We start from the raw sequence: 20533 nt of genomic DNA on the forward strand, positions 1-20533 counted from the left end.
TTAAACAACTGAATGAACATCCTCCGAGGCTGGTGATTCCATAATTATTGCCAGGGGTTGTATTTTTTTTATTTATTTGTTTAAACAACCGTTTCCTGCAGTAGATCTTTGATGCGTTTTCCTTGCAGTGGGTGTCAGACGGTTCAATTGTAATCTGCAGCCCTCAGAGATGTGCACACACTCACTGTGACAGGAATCAGATGTCGACTTCAGTGACTGTGAGTTGTCTGTAATCAAAGTGAGTGTGTTTCTTTTCGCCAGCAGAAAGTTTTCTTTTGGGGGTGGGCGGGGGGTGATTGCTACTTCAGGTGTACGTGACCTTTTTATTGTGATTGTTCAGGCGCATTACAGCACATCTGCTGCTATCATCCAACTGATGAGTGGGACGATTGTCTAGTCTGGGGTTTGTCTATCATAACCATCGGGGGAATTGGTCCAACCCCGATGTCACAACTGGTTTTAGTCCGCTGATGATGTTCTTGCTGTCAAACCACCACAAGCACAACCCCTCACAATTTGTCACAGAGGGTAACTGCTCCGTGGTTCCATTTGTTCTGTGTTAACCCCCTTTGTCTCCTCTCATCCTCTCTCTCTCTCTCTCTCTCTCTCTCTCTCTCTCTCTCTCTCTCTCTCTCTCTCTTACTCACACACACACACACACACCATCCACCCTCCGTCATTCACCCACCACCCTGTGCGTCAGTGGCAGTCAGGACAGTGGGGTATAAAAAGCTACGGGACTTTAGTGGTGGAACAAAATAAACTAAAAAAAGGAGGAAAAGAAAACTCTACTGACCAGCTGCTTCTCTTGAGGCTGCACTTCACCGCTCTCCTCCTCTTCCTCCTCCTTCTCCTCCTCCTGCTCTGGATCTCCAGCTGAGACTGAGGTGCTCGGATTCGCTCCCTCTCTTAGACACTTTCGTGCTCCTCTCTCTGTGAGCTGCTCCTGGTCTTCACCTGCATTCCTGTGGCAGCATGCAGCTCCTGGTGTTCTTAGCAGCTCTCATGGGGCTCATGTTCAGCATCCGAGCAGCCGCCGTACTTCCCGCCGAGGACAGCAGCCCCCTGCGCAGGGTGAGAAAGTCAATATTGTTAACATACATTTCACAGCCTGACAGACAGGTTTAAAATTAATATTTTATTATTTTCAGTTTGCAAAATGTAGATGGAAGATGACAGTTTTTATTTCACTGAATAAGAGGAATATTTTAAAAGCATATTTTAATATTTGATGTCAGATTCTCACCAAAATCTGAACATTACAATCAGTCTTGTTCCCTTGTTTTTTCCATTTGCCTCAGGAGTTCAGTAAAGAGCGAAAGGAGCTCATCCTTAAGCTGGTGTCCGGCTTGTTGGATGGAGCACTGGAGTCCAACATGCTGCCGGGTGAAGCGGTGCCGGTGGATCTGGAGGAGCCGCTGGAGTCTCGTCTGGAGGAGAGGGCTCTCTACAACAGGTTATCACTGCCTCAGCGCGACCGCAAAGCCCCCTGTAAAAACTTCTTCTGGAAAACTTTCACCTCCTGCTAACAGAACCATAAATCAAACCTGGCACCTCCTCTGACCCGACCCGGCTCAGCCTGAGCTGTTTGTGGACTTCACCTGTACGTAACCATCGACGCTTGTCAGACATGCGGCTTCACTAACGGACTTCACTGAGACAGAGTGTCTGTTTGAAAATTGATTATTTATGTACACAATATCTATGTATTTATGTATGTAACTGTTTATTCCAGGGTGGAAAAATAAAGCATGACTATGATGTTTGAGGAGTTTATTGCTTTTATTTTTTTTTCCTGCACTTCAGGACAAAGCAGGGATGAGACAAAACTCCGATAATAAAAGGTAATAGTTTTGTTTTTCTCACCTGCTTTTACAATTTAACTGCATATTTCACACATCAGTTGTATAATTGATTGTGACTTTTTACCAAGAACATGTCACAACTAAACAGAAAAAAATTGAATGGATCATGAGAATTATACAAAGAGGAGGGAAAAAAATCTCCATAATGATGAAATCCAGCTTTCTTTTATTTTTTTTCCCTGTTTTCCAAATAACTGTTATCAATAGCTCTGTGAAAAATAAAAAAAAATTAAAGAATTGAAGGTGGTAAATTATTATGGCTGAATTTATATATACATCACTCCCCCACTCCCCCACCCCCCACCAGTGTCAATATACACAAATAAAGATGGATGAGTCTGAAGTGTTTAAAGAATGTTGGTGCCTCACAGGTTTCTCGATTCCCACATGTTCCTCCATTAACTCCTCATCACAGTAACAACTCGCAGGGTGTCGGACACTAAAATGAATCACTCTGATCGGTCCCTTCCGGTGCCGTCATTCATCAGCAGCAGCTGCAGTAGTTACAGGATAAAGGAGGCGATAAAGGTACGTTTCAAATAGCAGCACAGCCAATAATGTAGTGAAAACATTTACAAAATCACCGATCTGCTGAATCGGTTCTCACTGCGGTGGTTGAAGCGTAGCTGAGGCAGCTGATGACTGCTGACTGAGATAATGCCCCGTGCGCTGCCTGACCTTCTCATGTCACTGTTCAATTCTTCCAGAAAATAAGACTAAAATAATTGCAACTAGACTAAGATAATTGCAACATATTTTCACAGCTGTTCTGTCATTCAAGGTTTTGTTTTTGTTGTTTCTAAATAGTTACAGATACACAGCAGAGGTATGTCCCTGTGCACCATATTGTAATATATCACCTATATGTCAATATTACACACACAAACACACACTACTAAATTCAAACGTATTGTTTCAACTTAAAAATAACAGCAAAAGGGCTGCCTTTAATGTTCTAATTTAATTGAAAAATATAATTTATTTTACAAACAAGTTTTAAGGCGGCCCTGTCTCCTGTAGTTTTGAGTTGAAACATGCTTGATTTTACAGTGCAGATAGATCACTCTGGCTTTTAAATGTCACATGAATAACTCAAGTATAGCAAACATTTCCTGTGTTCTGAGAAAAATTAAGTTGTGGTTTCTCTCGTGTTTGTTTTATTAACACATGATACAGAGTTAATCAAACGCACCACATGATGAGAACAAGAGCTGGTTATGTGATCAGCATTCAGCACCACGGACAGCAGCCCAAACACAACTTCAAAACTGTGCTGCTCTTACAGCATGTCCTACTTTTTTTAAGGTGTACACGAGGAGTGATTGAGAAGTTTTGAGCCTGACCCAGAAAACGTTAGGCCATGGTTCTCCCTCAGGTATATACAACCCCAATTCCAATGAAGTTGGGACGTTGTGTAAAATGTAAATAAAAACAGAATACAAGGATTTGCAAATCGTCTTCATCCTATATTCAATTGAATACACAACAAAGACAAGATATTTAATGTTCAAACTGATAAACTTTATTGTTTTTGTGCAAATATTTGGTCATTTCTAACAACACTCAATAAGCGTTTGGGAACTGAGGACACTAATTGTTGAAGCTTTGTAGGTGGAATTCTTTCCCATTCTTGCTTGATGTACGACTTCAGTTGTTCAACAGTCCGGGGTCTCCGTTGTTGTATTTTGCACTTCATAATGTGCCACACATTTTCAATGGGTGACAGGTCTGGACTGCAGACAGGCCAATCTAGTACCCGCACTCTTTTACTACAAAGTCACACTTCTAGTACAGAGATTGGATGGCCCTGAGAAGGGACCCCCTCATTCCATACTCTCACAGCACCTCCCACAGTATCTCCTGGGGTACCCGATCATACGCCTTCTCCAAGTCCACAAAACACATGTAGACTGGATGAGCATACTCCCAGGCACCTTCCAGGACCTTTGTGAGCATGAAGAACTGGTCGGTTGTTCCATGACCAAGATGGAACCAGCATTGTTCCTCTTCAATCAGAGGTTCAACTATCGGCCAAACCCTCCTTTCCAGCACCCTGAAGTAGACTTTACCAGGGAGGCTGAGTAATGTGATGCCCCTGAAATTGGCACACACTCCCTGGTCCCCTTTTTTAAATATGGGGACCACCACCCCAGTTTGCCAATCCTTACACAGTAAAATCATCAGTGTTAAATTAACAGTTAAATTGACAGTCAACATATGGTCCTACTCTGGTCAGAGTGGGACCATATGTTGACTGTCAGTGTTAATTTAACACTGTTAGTGTTAGTTTTACACTGATGATTTTACTGTGTAGGCACTGTCCCAGACCTCAATACAATGTTGAAAAGATGTCTCATCCAAGACAGTCCCTCAACCCCGGGGCCTTACCACTGTGGAGTTGTTTGACTGCCTCAGTGACTTTCACCAGGGAAATTGATGATATCCTCCTCCATCAGCTTCCAGCTCTGCCTCTACTATAGAGGCCACTCCGGTCTGATGCAGGAGTTCCTCAAAGTGTTCCTTCCAGCACCGGATTACATCCTTAGTTAAGGTCAACAGAGTCCCATCCTTACTGTAGACAGCTTGGATGGTTCCCCATTTCCACTCCTGAGGTACCTCACAGCCTGCCAGAAGCACCAGTGTCAACCGAAAGTCCTTCTCCATGCTTGCTCCAAACTCCTCCCACACCCACTGCTTGGTCTCCCCCATAGCAGAGGCTGCTGCCCTATGGGCCTGTTGGTACCTTAAGATGTAACTGCCTCCAGAGTCCCCCAAGACAACATATCCCGGAAGGACTCCTTCTTCAGTCAGATGGCTTCCTTGACCACCGGTGTCCACCACGATGTTCAAGGGTTGCTGCCCCTTGAGGCACCCAACACCTTCAGGCCACAACTCCCTGCTGCAGCTTCAGCAATAGAAGCTTTGAACATTGCCCATTCTGGTTCAATGCCCCCAACCTTCACGGGGATGCCAAAAAAGCTCCACCAGAGGTGTGAGTTGAACATCTGTCAAACAGTGGACTCCTCCAGACATTCCCAATTCACCCGCACTATCCATTTGGGCTTACCAGGTCTGTCCCCCCCACCCTCTGATCCAACTGACCACCAGATGATGGTCAGTTGACAGCTCTGCCCCTCTCTTCACCTGAGTGTCCAGAACATGCGGCCTCAGATCAGATGATACGATCACAAAATCGATCATCAATCTTTGGCCTAGAGTGCTCTGGTACCATGTACACTTATGAGCATCGTTATGTTTGAACATGGTGTTGTTATGGACAGTCCAATAACAAACAACCATTTGGGTTTAGAACGGGGAGGCCATTCCTCCCAATCACACCTCTCCAGGTGTCTCTGTCATCACCCATGTGTGCGTTCAAGTCCCCCAGCAGAACAATAGAGTCCCTCACCAGAGCCCCATACAGGACTCCATTCATGGACTCCAAGAAGTCCGAATACTTCAAACTGCTGTTTGGTGCATACACACAAACAACAGTCCGTTTCCCCCCGCGCCCCCACCACCCGAAGGTACAGGGAAGCGACCCTCTCAGCTAACTCTAACGTAGCGGCGCTCAGCCGGGGACTCATGAGTATCCCCACACTCAACAACTCCAGAGAAGAATAATGTCCAACCCCTATCAAGTCAAGGAGAGTGGTTCCGGAGTCAAGGCTGTGCATGGAGGCGAGGCCCACCAGATCTAACTGGTATCGCTCCACCTCCCGCACAAGCTCCGTCTCCTTCCCCCACAGCGAGGTGATGTTCCACACCCCCAGAGCTAGTCCCTGCCACCCGTGTCTGGTCCACAGAGGCCCTTGACTTTCACTGCTGCCCATGGGACACCAAACCGACACCAGCGTTTCCCCCTGTGGGTGGTGAGCCCACAGGGTGGAGATGGAAGGTCCACATTGCCTTTTCAGGCTGTGTCCGACTGGGCTCCGTGGCAAGCCCAGTCACCAGGCGCTCACTGATGGGCCCTACATCCAGGCCTGGCTCCAGATGGGGGCTCCGGGCTTCCTCCGGGGTGGGTCACATTTCCTCTGCCTCCTTTTGTCCTGGTGTCTTGTGAACTATTCTTAGTCTGGCCTCTCGCCTAAGACCAATTTGCCATGGGAGACCCTACCAGGAGCACAAAGGCTCCAGACAACACAGCTCTCAGGTTCATAGCAGCACACAAACCTCTCCACCATGATAAGGTGATGGTTCTCAGAGAGGAGGAGTCTAACCAGTAAAACATAAAGTACAAAAATGAGTGAATCTGCAGAAGTGCTCAAAAACCAAAGGAAAGACAAAGCTGACATTTTTATTTTATTTATTTGTTCCTGAATAAAATGAGATAGTGATTTGTAAATATACTTGTTTAACAAGTAACCCCAGAGATAATGTGAGCTCACAATGCCGAGCTGATTACAGGTGGAAGATGAGAGGTCACCGTGGCAAACCACCCCCACCCCCACCCCACCCCACACACACACACACACGTTCACTGATGCTCTGAGATACATAAAAAAAATCTTGGATTTTATTAAACAGAACAATATAAAATCCTCCAAAATCATTACTTGAGTCTGACTTACAATTCCCAAAATTTCTGAACCACTGTAATTATATGCTTTCTGCAATCACCGGCCGCTGTGTGTCTCACCGACTAAGCAGAGACTCCTGTGCCCCTGCTTGATTACAGGCCATCACACCATCTTTTTAATTCTCAAGTGCAGTCGCAGAAAAACATCTGAATAAAACATTTCCATATTTTCAGTTTATCTGAGACAATCTCACTTGTATTATGTTACAATAATGGAAGTTAAATATGTATGAAGCAAAAATTTATTTATTTATTTTGATAATGTCTCCTGCTTCTCAGCATGTGTGGTGTTGTGTTGTGAACAGAGAACAATTTAAGGAGGGCAGAGGTGCCGTCCACTCCGTGCGCTCTGCCCGCGGTCATAAATGAGCTCACAGAGGGGCAACATCAAAGCTGATGCCTGCAAGCGGCACATTTTATTGGCTTTCCTTTTGATCTGAAAGAGAGTGGAAAGGAGTGCTCAGGCCTAAACTCAAATTGAAATATGACTTTATATTTACTCGTGTTTAAATATAACAAAGACGTAGTTTTTTTTTTTTTTGTTTTTTTTGGTGTGCTTTCACAGGAGGAAGAGTAACTTCAAAGTCAACCAGCTCTGATTACGTAATTGCAGAAAAGAATCAAATTTGCAGAAAGAAACTGTGAAACAGTGTGAATATGAGTGATGTACATTCATCATATGTCATGCATTAATATTTTATAGTCAGTCATTTCATGTGACACCAAGTTCAGCCTGTATTTATAATTGAACCTTCTAATGGTTAAAATTTAATTCAGAAAACACAGATGCACTGAATACTTTGTATGAAGTGATTCATGAAACCTCACGAATTTTTACACAGATACTGAAACTGATGATGCATTATGTTAAAGGTCCTGCTCATACTGATGAACATGCAGATAAGTTGGATTTAATTGTGATAATGAGGAGGCTCACGACAAGGGAGGAGGTACAGCATCTGACCCAGTGGTGTTCAGAGAATAGTCTGCTTCTGACCACCACCAAAACCAAGGAGGTCATTGTTGATTTCAGGAGGACTAGGAAGAGGAGGAGGTGGTGGACAACATCAAATTCCCGGGACTCCACATCACCAAGGACTCTCTCCTGGCCAGCCAACACCTCCCACCTGATGAAGAAGGCACAGCAAAGGCTCTTCTTCAGGAAGCTGAAGCGGGCTGGTCTCTTCCCTCAGCTCCTGCTGAACTCCTGGAGGAGCACTGTGGAGAGATTCTTCTATCAGGGCATGGCTGTATGGTATACCAGCTGCACAGCAGAGAACACAAAAGACTTGGCCCAGGTTGTGAGGACAGCCTGGAGGATTACTGAAGCTGAGCTTCCTTTCCTGGGTGCTGTGTATGCTGGAAGTCTGCAGAGGAGCGCCACCAGGATCTCCACTGACCAAACTTACCCCGGACACCATCTGTTTGCCCCACTCCCATCAGGAAAGTGATTCCACAGTATAAAAACCCAGATTTGTAGACTGAGGAACAGCTTTTTCCACAGAGCTGTAATCTGAGCCACAGACTATTGTTCCAACTGTATTTTGAACAGTTATCTGCAGTGCAATTTTTGCATTTCACTTTACATTGTAAATAACATAAAATGTCTATTGTTGTCTTACGTACCTCATTGTTCTTATTTTTTGTTTTTATTTATTTTATTTTTAGATTTAATCTTTGCTGCTCCTGACTGGTTGTCACCAATGAAGTTTCTTGGTTAGTAACAATGACAATTAAGTCTCTCATCTCTTATAGTCTGTGTGAGTCCAGACGACTTCAAGGCTCAGAAAAGAGTTTAAAGACACCAATTATGTTGCACCTCCTGACAGAACACTTTATAATAGCAGTGCATTAATGCTGAATTAAACAGACTGGAAGGATCTCTTGAAATGAGTAATTTTACTGATTCGGTCGTTTGTCTAGCTGAAAAAATACAAATTAAATTCATGCCAGAGTAAACAGGAAAATGTAAAACAATAACCACAGTCTGAATTTTCATTTAATGTAGGATGGAGTGAATGTAAATATTACATTTGATAAATAGAACGGGAGTTTGTGTGCAGCGAGTGGACTTGTACTTTATTAACCCACTGACATTGGACACGCTGCCTCCAGCAGCCTTATTCATCTCTGTCAGCCAGGCTCAGTTTGTTGCGTTGTGACTTTTTAGATTGGTTGTGTCCAGACCATGGAGCAAAGGTACCACGGCTGACAAAGTGAGACATTTTGAAATAAAATAAATATATAAGCAGTAGCGGGCTTTTAGATTGTTATTCCGGGGAAAGGACATGCCTCGTAGGAATAATGGGATTGTCTGTGTACACATCAGGTTTGTTTCATTCTGTTAAATAATACTTTTCAGACTTTTTGTTGACTTCTTGGCTCTTGGTTTTACCTCCATCCACTGGAAAATGTAGCAGAGTAGGTAGCTCAGTGGGATCGGCGATGAGCTCACGGTATGAAGATCCTGGCTTGATTTCCCACTCATTGTGTCCTTGGATAAGACATTTCATGTGCGTTGTCCCAGTCCACCCAGCTGTCAATTGGTACCACAGTGTGAACTTAACTGGTGACTTGTTCAGGGGCAGTTGTAGGTCTCATCCACTTCACACTATAGAATCCAGCATCAGCCAACTTTTTTCTTCCATTGGAAAAGGTGTTGAGTACTTCACCATTAAGCAGTAAGGCCATCTACTGTATCCCTTCCTTCAGTTTTCGCAAAAATCTTTACACAAAACAGGGTATCAGTGTAATTGGATACTGCTTCTGAATTAATCAGATCTGGTTCCAGATGCAAATTCTAGATTTTCTAGAGGTTTAATAGATTTCACACAAGGCACTGGGTCACTGCGGCTCCATCACTCTCCACCACCAACCAAACGATGACATAGTAGGGTGATGTGGCGGCCTAGTGGCTAATGCTCTTGCTTTTGAAACAAAGGGTTGACAGTTCAAGACCTCCAATGTCTGTTCTCTATGAAATGTGGAGATGCATCAGGAAGGGCATCCAGCTTGTGTCAAATCCCAGCATGGCAACCCCAAGGAACTGAAAGTACAACATCAGCTGATGAGCATTTTAGTGGTTAAGTCTGTTGCTTTCTGTTTGGAAGATGGCCGGCCACCCCCACCACCACCACCACTCACCTAAGGCTAAATTCCAGATGTTCGGAGTCACATATGAAACTTACCTACCTATCATATTGGACATTTTGCCTTATGCATACAATGATGTAGAAAGTCTGAAAAAAGATGTGACATTTCCTTTCTGATACCTACCAGTTTGCATGAGATGGTCCAACTTGACATCCAAATTCTCATCTTACAGCAAGAAGGTCATCGGTTTGAGTCCGACATTTGGTCTTCCTGTGTGGAGTTTGCATATTGTCTTTGTATCTGTCTCAGAACTCCTGCTGTATCTTGCCATTGCCAGGTGGTTGAGTGGCAGACAAAAACATTAGAAATGGTCTTGTGGCTTGAGGGTCATATAGGTTGAATTCCCTAGCCTTAGTAGAGAAGCTTGAATCTTCGACTGGACTGGGTTGCTTGACGTGAGGACGTTTCGCTTCAAATCACAGAAGCTTCCTCAGCTAAAATTCTTGCTCTGGTAGTCTGACTTCTCTCTTGACTCTTGTAGAGAAGAATAAACCAGAAGCCAACAAAAGTTGGAGTTTTTAACCTAACCAGACCCCTCCTACCGAGAGGCCGACTGCTATAGGCTAGTGACTAAACAATAGCTCTAATTAACACCTTAGTCACAGATGGAAAGTGTGCTATAACTGCATCATGTACTGGAATCAATGCCAGCAATCCTTTAGATAGTGAAGGGATATAGGATTGGTTAGTGATTCAGATAGAATAACTCATCTGGATCTGGTGTGCAAAAAACCATGGCTTTATGAAGGCATTATGGTGTGACATTCCAAATAGCATAAATCTACCATTTGTAATAGTTTTAAATCTCAGCTCTGTGATGATAACAAACTTATATGTGTTAACAACTAAGCAAAAAAAAAAACAAAAAATCTACCGTTAATTTGCCAAAGGAATATAAAATGCTACATCATTAGACGTATGTCTTTTGGAAGCAGAATGACTGTGTAACTGATCCAGGCCTTGCAGCACACAATGTGGCTATAGTGTTTATGAAGTATTTCTCCCACAAGTTCTCCCGTTTAGAAGCACTAGTCGGATTGGAGAGATTGTTTTCCCCAGCAGAGCTTAATGACGCCTGATGGCTTATTCAGCTGCCCGGTGCCAGCGCTAAAAGCTGATCATTATAGGTCCCACAGCTCGTTCAGTGTTAAAGCGCTGGCACAGAAAATGAGCTGTCACTAGCATGAGGAAGTCACGATGTGCTGGTCACTACAGTGACCCTATTCATTCTGCATGCCGCCGCCTTGACAGCGGGCAGGTCTGTGATGTCAAACACAGGGTTTCAAGGATTTAGTGAACCCCTCTCTCTCTCTCTCACACACACACACACACACACACACACACACACACACACACACACACACACACACACACACACACACACACACACACTTTAGACTGTCTTTACTGCAATAAAAGTACTAATTTAGCACTTTCTTATGGGATGTCATCAGAAGGGGTAATTAGTGTTCTGAGGATAACTGTGTATAGTAGTGTTCAGAATAATAGTAGTGCTATGTGACTAAAAAGATTAATCCAGGTTTTGAGTATATTTCTTATTCTTACATGGGAAACAAGGTACCAGTAGATTCAATAGATTCTCACAAATCCAACAAGACCAAGCATTCATGATATGCACACTCTTAAGGCTATGAAATTGAGCTTAGTAAAAAAAAAAAAAAAAAAAGTAGAAAAAGGGGTGTTCACAATAATAGTAGCATCTGCTGTTGAAGCTACAAACTCAAAACTATTATGTTCAAACTGCTTTTTTTAGCAATCCTGTGAATCACTAAACTAGTATTTAGTTGTATAACCACAGTTTTTCATGATTTCTTCACATCTTCGAGGCATTAATTTTGTCGGTTTGGAACCACGATTTTGCTTGTTTATTAGTGTGTTTGGGGTCATTGTCTTGTTGAAACACCCATTTCAAGGGCATGACCTCTTCAGCATAAGGCAACATGACCTCTTCAAGTATTTTGACATATCCCGACTGATCCATGATACCTGGTATGCGATATACGAGGTCTATTAGAAAAGTATCCGACCTTTTTATTTTTTGCAAAGACCTGATGGATTTGAATCACGTGTGCTTGCATGAACCAACCTTGAAGCTTCGTGCGCATGCGTGAATTTTTTTCACGCCTTGTCACTTGCGTCATTTGCTGGTAAGCAGCCTTTGTGTGAGAATGGGTGTAGTCTCTCGACAGATTTTCATTTCAAGGAAAATGGCAGAACGACTGGAGCAGCACGACTGCATCAAATTTTGCCAGAAACTGGGCGACAGCCAGGTGGAAAACATTCGGATTATTCAGATGGCTTTCGGTGACGATCCTCTGGGCATCACACAGATTAAGGAGTGGTACAACCGGTTTAAAGATGACCGCACAACGGTGGAGAGCGAGCCACACTCCGGTCCGCCATCAACACGCTGAAATGACCAGATCATTTCCAATGTGAACGCTGTGGTGATGCGGGACCGTCGTGTGACTATCCGAGAAACTGCTGAAGAGGTGGACATCAGCACTTTTTCGGCACATTCCATTGTGACAGAAGATTAGGCCATGAAAAGAGTTGCAGCGAAATTCATGCCGATGGCTTCGGCACGAAGCTGCTGACGGAGCAAAAGCACCTTCATGTTGAAGTCTCACAGGACATGTTGTGACATGCCCACTTCTTCCACAATTTCTCGGATAGTCACACGACTGAAAAGCCACAGAAAGCCATCTGAATCATCCGAATGGTGGAAGAGGTGGGCATCATTTTTCGGAGTCCAGCATGTTCATTTCAAAAAGGTGTAGTTTAGACTATCTATGACTGAATGTTATGGGATAAAAATGGCAATTTCAGTTTGTACAGGGGTCAAAAGTTAAAGTTGTTACAGTTTTGGTAAAAAGTGATGTAAATTATGAGCTGTGCTAATATGGGTTTTAAAATAGTTTACACAATCTGTTAGTTATCTTATTGTTAAATAATGTCAATATCCATTGGACTAGGTGATATTTTAGCTTGTAACGTGATAGCTATGTGAGGATTTCACCTTTTTATGTTTGTCTTGTGAGGTTTTGTCCTTTTTCTGTCAGGATTTGACTTTTATCTGTTTGTCTTCTCAGGCTTAGGCTGGGCATAGCTGACCTGTTTGCCTCCCGCACCTGCAATCAATCATCTATTCTATTACTATAAATTACTATTGAATCTTTAACCCCTCTGTAACCACTACTGGCCTCTACTGGTGGTTGGCTCTCACTGCGGTATTGTATCACTTCCTGTTCCGGAGCACAGCGGTGTTTTGCTGTATCTGTTAGCTGTTTTATCTGCGCAGTTAGATTGATCTAGTTAACTAGATAATGATTTGTTTCACAGTGTAATCTTCACGTTCCTTAACTAAAGCACTCCCTCTGCTGAATCACCTCTAAATTATTTACACATTATTCACATTGTGTGTTTTTAGGAATCTGCTAGCTTAGCGCAGCTACTAGCTCTTAGCCGGTTTAGCATGGCGGCTTCTCCTGTCTCTCCCGCACTTTTCTGCTCTGGGTGTGAAATGTTTAGTTATTCCTCAGCCTCCTTTAGCAGTAATGGTACTTGTAATAAGTGTAGCTTATTTGTAGCTTTGGAGGCCAGGCTGGGCGAATTGGAGACTCGGCTCTGCACCTTGGAAAATGCTACAGCTAGCCAGGCCCCTGTAGTCGGTGCGGACCAAGGTAGCTTAGCCGCCGTTAGTTCCCCTCCAGCAGATCCCGAGCACCCAGGAAAGCAGGCCGACTGGGTGACTGTGAGGAGGAAGCGTAGTTCTAAACACAAGCCCCGTGTACACCGCCAACCCGTTCACATTTCTAACCGTTTTTCCCCACCCGGCGACACACCCGCCGAGGAACAAACTCTGGTTATTGGCGACTCTGTTTTGAGAAATGTGAAATTAGCGACACCAGCAACCATAGTCAATTGTCTTCCGGGGGCCAGAGCAGTCGACATCGAAGGAAATTTGAAACTGCTGGCTAAGGCTAAGCGTAAATTTGGTAAGATTGTAATTCACGTCGGCAGTAATGACACCCGGTTACGCTAATCGGAGGTCACTAAAGTTATCATTGAATCGGTGTATAACTTTGCAAAAACAATGTCGGACTCTGTAGTTTTCTCTGGGCCCCTCCCCAATCGGACCGGGAGTGACATGTTTAGCCGCATGTTCTCCTTGAATTGCTGGCTGTCTGAGTGGTGTCCAAAAAATGAGGTGTGCTTCATAGATAATTGCCAAAGCTTCTGGGGAAAACCTGGTCTTGTTAGGAGAGACGGCATCCATCCCACTTTGGATGGAGCAGCTCTCCTTTCTAGAAATCTGGCCAATTTTATTAAATCTTCCAAACCATGACTACCCAGGGTTGGGACCAGGAAGCAGAGTTGTAGTCTTACACACCTCTCTGCAGCTTCTCTCCCCCTGCCATCCCCTCATTACCCCATCCCTGTAGAGACGGTGCCTGCTCCCAGACCACCAATAACCAGCAAAAATCTATTTAAGCATAAAAATTCAAAAAGAAAAAATAACATAGCACCTTCAACTGCACCACAGACTAAAACAGTTAAATGTGGTCTATTAAACATTAGGTCTCTCTCTTCTAAGTCCCTATTAGTAAATGATATAATAATTGATCAACATATTGATTTATTCTGCCTTACAGAACCCTGGTTACAGCAGGATGAATATGTTAGTTTAAATGAGTCAACACCCCCGAGTCACACTAACTGCCAGAAAGCTCGTAGCACGGGCCGAGGTGGAGTATTAGCAGCAATCTTCCACTCCAGCTTATTAATTAATCAAAAACCCAGACAGAGCTTTAATTAATTTGAAAGCTTGACTCTTAGTCTTGTCCATCCAAATTGGAAGTCCCAAAAACCAGTTTTATTTGTTGTTATCTATCGTCCTCCTGGTCGTTACTGTGAGTTTCTCTGTGAATTTTCGGACCTTTTGTCTGACTTAGTGCTTAGCTCAGATAAGCTAATTATAGTGGGCGATTTTAACATCCACACAGATGCTGAGAATGACAGTCTCAACACTGCATTTAATCTATTGTTAGACTCGATTGGCTTTGCTCAAAATGTAAATGAGTCCACCCACCACTTTAATCATACCTTAGATCTTGTTCTGACTTATGGTATGGAAATTGAAGACTTAACAGTATTCCCTGAAAACCCCTTCTGTCTGATCATTTCTTAATAACATTTACATTTACTCTGATGGACTACCCAGCAGTGGGGAATAAGTTTCATTACAGTAGAAGTCTTTCAGAAAACGCTGTAACTAGGTTTAAGGATATGATTGTTGTGAAGGTGTCGTAGCACGGACCCACAACAGGGGGCACAAATGAACGGACAATGAGTAAGCCAAAAAGTAACAATTTAATGTTGTGATAATACACAACTAAATTCACAGAATTTGCACAGTCAATTAACACCAGGTGACGTGTGGGCAGGCTCGAAGATAGAAGACCCCCGACGAGAGAGAAGCCGCGTCCCACACGGCTTCCACCACCAACGGTCTGAAGAACACCGGAGCTGCCAAGTCCCGAGTTCCCAGGTGGCCTCTGTCTTCGGCTGTCGACCCTGGTACTGCTGGCAGAAAGCAGAGATAAGATGTATGAGTGTGAGTCCGCACACTCAGTAATCCACAGTCCAAACACAGTTAGGAGGGAGCACCTCCACCTCCAATCACACACACTCGTGCAGCTCCTGGTCAACCACTTATCTGGGTTGGGGTGTGAGGCGAAGCCGTCGCTGTCACACCAAACGCCAATCCTCCAGACAAGGCAACACTCCAGGAAAACGGCTGCAATAGAAGTTCAGGTTATACACACAAAGTGTCTGTCAGCAGAGAAATTACCTTTCCAATGGTAGTCGATTTCTCGGCGAGGAGGTGGAGTTGCAGTCCGGCTTTTATGGTGATGATAATGAGTGACAGCTGGTGCGATGAGTGACAGCTGTCACTTCTTCTGGGTCTGGCACCCTCTCGTGCTTGGAGCCCGCACTCCAAGCAGGGCGCCCTCTGGTGGTGGTGGGCCAGCAGTACCTCCTCTTCAGCGGCCCACATAACAGGACCCCCCCCTCAACGGGTCCGGGTGTCGTTTGTAGAAATCGGCCAGGAGGGCCGGGTCCAGGATGAAGCTCCTCTTCACCCAGGAGCGTTCTTCAGGTCCATACCCCTCCCAGTCCACCAGATATTGGAACCCCCGGCCCTTACGACGGACGTCCAGGAGCCTGCGGACTGTCCAAGCAGGCTCCCCGTTGATGAGCCAGGCAGGAGGCCAGCGGGCTTGCCTGGGGTTCAGCCGCTTGGCGGTCCGGATGTACTCCAGGTTCCGATGGTCTGTGAAAACTGTGAAGGGCAACGATGCCCCCTCCAGCAGGTGTCTCCACTCTTCAAGAGCCTCCTTCACCGCGAGGAGCTCCCGATTGCCGACGTCATAGTTCCGTTCAGCTGGGGTCAACCTGCGGGAAAAATAGGCACAAGGATGGAGAACCTTATCAGCCTCCACGCTCTGGGACAGCACGGCTCCTATCCCTGAGTCAGAGGCGTCCACTTCCACTATGTACTGGCGATCAGGATCAGGCTGCACCAGAACTGGTGCAGTCGAGAACCGGCGTTTCAACTCCTGGAACGCGGCTTCGCACCGATCCGACCAGGCGAAGGGGACCTTGGTGGAGGTCAGGGCAGTCAGGGGGCTAACTACCTGACTGTAACCTTTAATGAACCTCCTGTAGAAATTTGCAAAGCCAAGGAACTGCTGTAGTTTCCTGCGGCTTGTTGGTTGGGGCCAATCTCTCACCGCCGCAACCTTGGCCGGATCAGGGGCGATGGAGTTGGAGGAGATGATGAACCCCAGGAAGGACAAAGAAGTGCGGTGGAACTCGCACTTCTCGCCCTTCACAAACAGCCGGTTCTCCAGCAACCGCTGTAGGACCTGACGTATATGCTGGACATGGGTCTCAGGGTCCGGGGAAAAGATGAGTATATCGTCCAGATATACGAAGATGAACCGATGCAGGAAGTCCCGCAAGACGTCATTTACCAAAGCTTGGAACGTCGCGGGGGCGTTAGTGAGGCCGAACGGCATGACCAGGTACTCAAAGTGACCTAACGGGATGTTGAATGCCGTCTTCCATTCGTCTCCCTTCCGGATCCGAACCAGGTGGTACGCGTTTCTAAGATCCAATTTCGTGAAAATTTGGGCTCCATGCAGGGGCGTGAACCCTGAATCCAACAGAGGTAACGGGTATCGGTTGCGAACCGTGATTTCGTTCAGCCCTCTGTAATCAATGCATGGACGGAGTCCGCCGTCCTTCTTGCCCACAAAAAAGAAACCAGCACCCATCGGGGAGGTGGAGTTCCGGATCAGCCCGGCAGCTAAAGAGTCCCGGATGTAGGTCTCCATTGATTCGCGTTCCGGACGTGAGAGGTTGTACAACCTACTGGACGGGTACTCTGCGCCCGGGACCAAATCGATGGCACTATCGTATGGTCGGTGCGGGGGAAGAGTGAGCGCCAAATCTTTGCTGAAAACGTCAGCCAGATCATGGTACTCCTTTGGCACCGCCGATTGATTGGGGGGGGACTTTAACCTCCTCATTAGCCGTCGTGCCGGGAGGAACCGAGGATCCTAAACACTCCCGGTGGCAGGTTTCGCTCCACTGCGTCACAACCGCGGACGGCCAATCTATCCGGGGATTGTGCTTCACCATCCATGGAAATCCCAAAATCACTCGGGAGGTAGAAGGTGTTACATAAAACACAATCTCCTCCCTGTGATTTCCAGACACAACCAAAGTCACTGGCTGTGTCTGATGTGTGATTAATGGAAGCAGGGTGCCATCTAGTGCTCGCATCTGCAATGGTGCCGGCAGAGCCACCAGGGGGAGCCCTACTTCCTTTGCCCATCTGCTATCTAGCAGATTCCCTTCCGACCCCGTGTCTACCAGTGCTGGGGCATGAAGGGTTAAATCCCCACAAAGGATCGTTACTGGGATTCGTGCAGATTTGCGGGGTTTCCCCGCGTGCGTGTTATGACCCACCCTTAGCCCAGTTTCTAAGGACGGGCGTTGTAGTTTGACCGTTTTGGGGCAGTCCTTCTGCATATGCTCACAAGAGCCGCAGACAAAACATTCCCCGCGGGCCAGCCTCCTTTGTCTGACGTTTGTTTTTATTTTGGCCCTGCTCGTGTCCATAGCCTCCTCAGCAGGGGGAGCTGTAGCCACACGGAGCTCTCTGGCAGTGAAGCGTGGGGACGACGTCACCCTTTTGGAACCGGAAGGGGGAGGGACGGCTCGTGCCCGGTCACGCCCCCCGGCCTGCTCCCGACGATGCTCATTCAAACGGTTGTCTAAGCGTATAACCAAATCGACAAGCCCGTCAAAATCCCGTGGTTCCTCCTTAGCCAGCAGGTGCTCCTTTAGGACCAGAGACAGTCCATTTACGAAGGCGGTGCGGAGCGCAACGTTATTCCAGCCGGACCTCGCTGCCGCGATGCGGAAGTCGACTGCATACTCGGCTGCGCTGCGGCGCCCCTGTCTCATTGACAGCAGCACGCTCGAAGCGGTCTCGCCTCTGTTGGGATGGTCAAAAACTTGTTTGAACTCCCGTATAAACTCAGCATAAGACGTTAGGAGCCGTGAATTCTGCTCCCAAAGCGCCGTAGCCCAGGCGCGTGCCTCTCCTCGAAGCAGACTAATAACATAAGCCACCCGGCTGGCGTCTGACTCGTACATGACAGGACGCTGTGAAAAGACGAGCGAACACTGCATGAGGAAATCTGCGCACGTCTCAACACAGCCTCCGTACGGTTCCGGAGGGCTTATGTATGCTTCAGGGGACGGTGGGGGGGGGGTCGTTGAACGACCAGTGGAACGTCTGTTACAGGCCCAGGACCAGCCAGAGGAGTGGCTGCAGCAGCGCCCTGATCGCGCGCTTCCACCCTGGCGGTGAGAGCCTCCAGCTGTTGTGTGTTGGGGGGTGTGGCTGGATGTTTTGGTGTTCTTTTCTTTTCTTTGCTCTTCAGGTGGCATGGAAACTGATTCTTCTGTGGAGAAGGTGCTGGCTGAAGAGTCCTCACCCTCATCAACATCATGTGAAGCACCTGTGACTGGTGCTCACATGCAACCTTAAAGACTTTCAGCTGAAGCAGATAATTGGATGGCGTTCTGCATTTAAGGCATGTGTGATTCAAGCAGAACTGCCGGGAACTCGACCTTGTGATGTCCGTTTGTGAGACGCTGAGGACCGCGCCTGGGTTTGACACATTGAGCCCGTGAAGCAAGGAAGGGTGAGGACACTTGCTGTCAGCACACATTAAAGGTGATTAAGTGTTCGACTAATTGTTGATAGTAACTTGGTGTTTTGTTACACAGTATACTGGAATTGTGATGAGAATTGTGCAGTTTGCTTCTCACTGCTGTGGCGTAAGTGATCCTCCACTTGTTGTGAGAAGCTGCTCATTTGCATAAAGTTAAAAAAGATACAGACCTGAATGTGTTGCTGATAGTGTGTGTCTTTTGAAAGATATTGTTGTAACTGCTGACTTACCTCACCTCTTCTTTGCTTCACAGAGAGTCAGTTTGTCGTGTCCACCTGGGGGGTGTTTGGTGGTGGTAGTGGGTCCAGGAACGCCGGGCTTTGATCCTTGCGGGTGCTGGAGAGCGTACCAACAGTCACTCCACCAGAGGGACGCTGTTTTTGCTTTTACACCTTTTATGCACAGTGGGGGTAATAAATATATTGTTTTTGGAACCGCTTTTCTGGTTATTTGTATCGCTGGGTTCCTTTCTGACGCAGGTCCGCTCCTCAACCCGCGTCGACACATAACACCACCCTCCGGTTAAGGAGAACATTCTGCTCGGCCACTAAATCCAGCCGAGCCGTGAAGGCGGTTAAGATTTGCTGCAGCTCACTCAACACGCCTCCCGCTGACGCCTGCGCTCCTGCCTCTTCCATTGGCCGTTCAAACTCGGGTTGACGCCCCTCGGAGTCCATGACGATTGGCCGAGAAATCCTGTTGTGAAGGTGTCGTAGCACGGACCCACAACAGGGGGCGCAAATGAACGGACAATGAGTAAGCCAAAAAGTAACAATTTAATGTTGTGATAATACACAACTAAATTCACAGAATTTGCACAGTCAATTAACACCAGGTGACGTGTGGGCAGGCTCAAAGATAGAAGACCCCCGACGAGAGAGAAGCCGCGTCCCACACGGCTTCCACCACCAACGGTCTGAAGAACACCGGAGCCGCCAAGTCCCGAGTCCCCAGGTGGCCTCTGTCTTCGGCTGTCGACCCTGGTACTGCTGGCAGAAAGCAGAGATAAGATGTATGAGTGTGAGTCTGCACACTCAGTAATCCACAGTCCAAACACAGTTAGGAGGGAGCACCTCCACCTCCAATCACACACACTCGTGCAGCTCCTGGTCAACCACTTATCTGGGTTGGGGTGTGAGGCGAAGCCGTCGCTGTCACACCAAACGCCAATCCTCCAGACAAGGCAACACTCCAGGAAAACGGCTGCAATAGAAGTTCAGGTTATACACACAAAGTGTCTGTCAGCAGAGAAATTACCTTTCCAATGGTAGTCGATTTCTCGGCGAGGAGGTGGAGTTGCAGTCCGGCCTTTATGGTGATGATGATGAGTGACAGCTGGTGCGATGAGTGACAGCTGTCACTTCTTCTGGGTCTGGCGCCCTCTCGTGCTTGGAGCCCGCACTCCAAGCAGGGCGCCCTCTGGTGGTGGTGGGCCAGCAGTACCTCCTCTTCAGCGGCCCACATAACAATGATTCCTTCTTTATGTTCTCCGATGCCATATACCAGCACAGGGCAGAGTAGCTACCTAAACTCTGTGAGTGAGATAGATTATCTCGTCAATAGTTTTACATCTTCATTGAGGACAACTTTGGATG

At 46.4% G+C, this 20533-nt stretch overlaps 1 protein-coding gene across 1 annotated transcript; it reads left to right on the forward strand.

The window, feature by feature from the left end:
- The first annotated feature begins 911 nt into the window (after nt 1-911).
- LOC117511726 (somatostatin-1B-like) lies at nt 912-1566 on the forward strand. The gene is made up of 2 exons (XM_034171636.1): nt 912-1074; nt 1302-1566. Exons 1-2 carry the CDS (start codon nt 976-978, stop codon nt 1527-1529), a joined length of 327 nt encoding a protein of 108 aa, XP_034027527.1. The 5' UTR covers nt 912-975; the 3' UTR covers nt 1530-1566.
- Nucleotides 1567-20533: the final 18967 nt, after the last annotated feature.

Source organism: Thalassophryne amazonica, chromosome 6 (assembly GCF_902500255.1).
Source record: "Thalassophryne amazonica chromosome 6, fThaAma1.1, whole genome shotgun sequence".
Taxonomy (NCBI): domain Eukaryota; kingdom Metazoa; phylum Chordata; class Actinopteri; order Batrachoidiformes; family Batrachoididae; genus Thalassophryne; species Thalassophryne amazonica.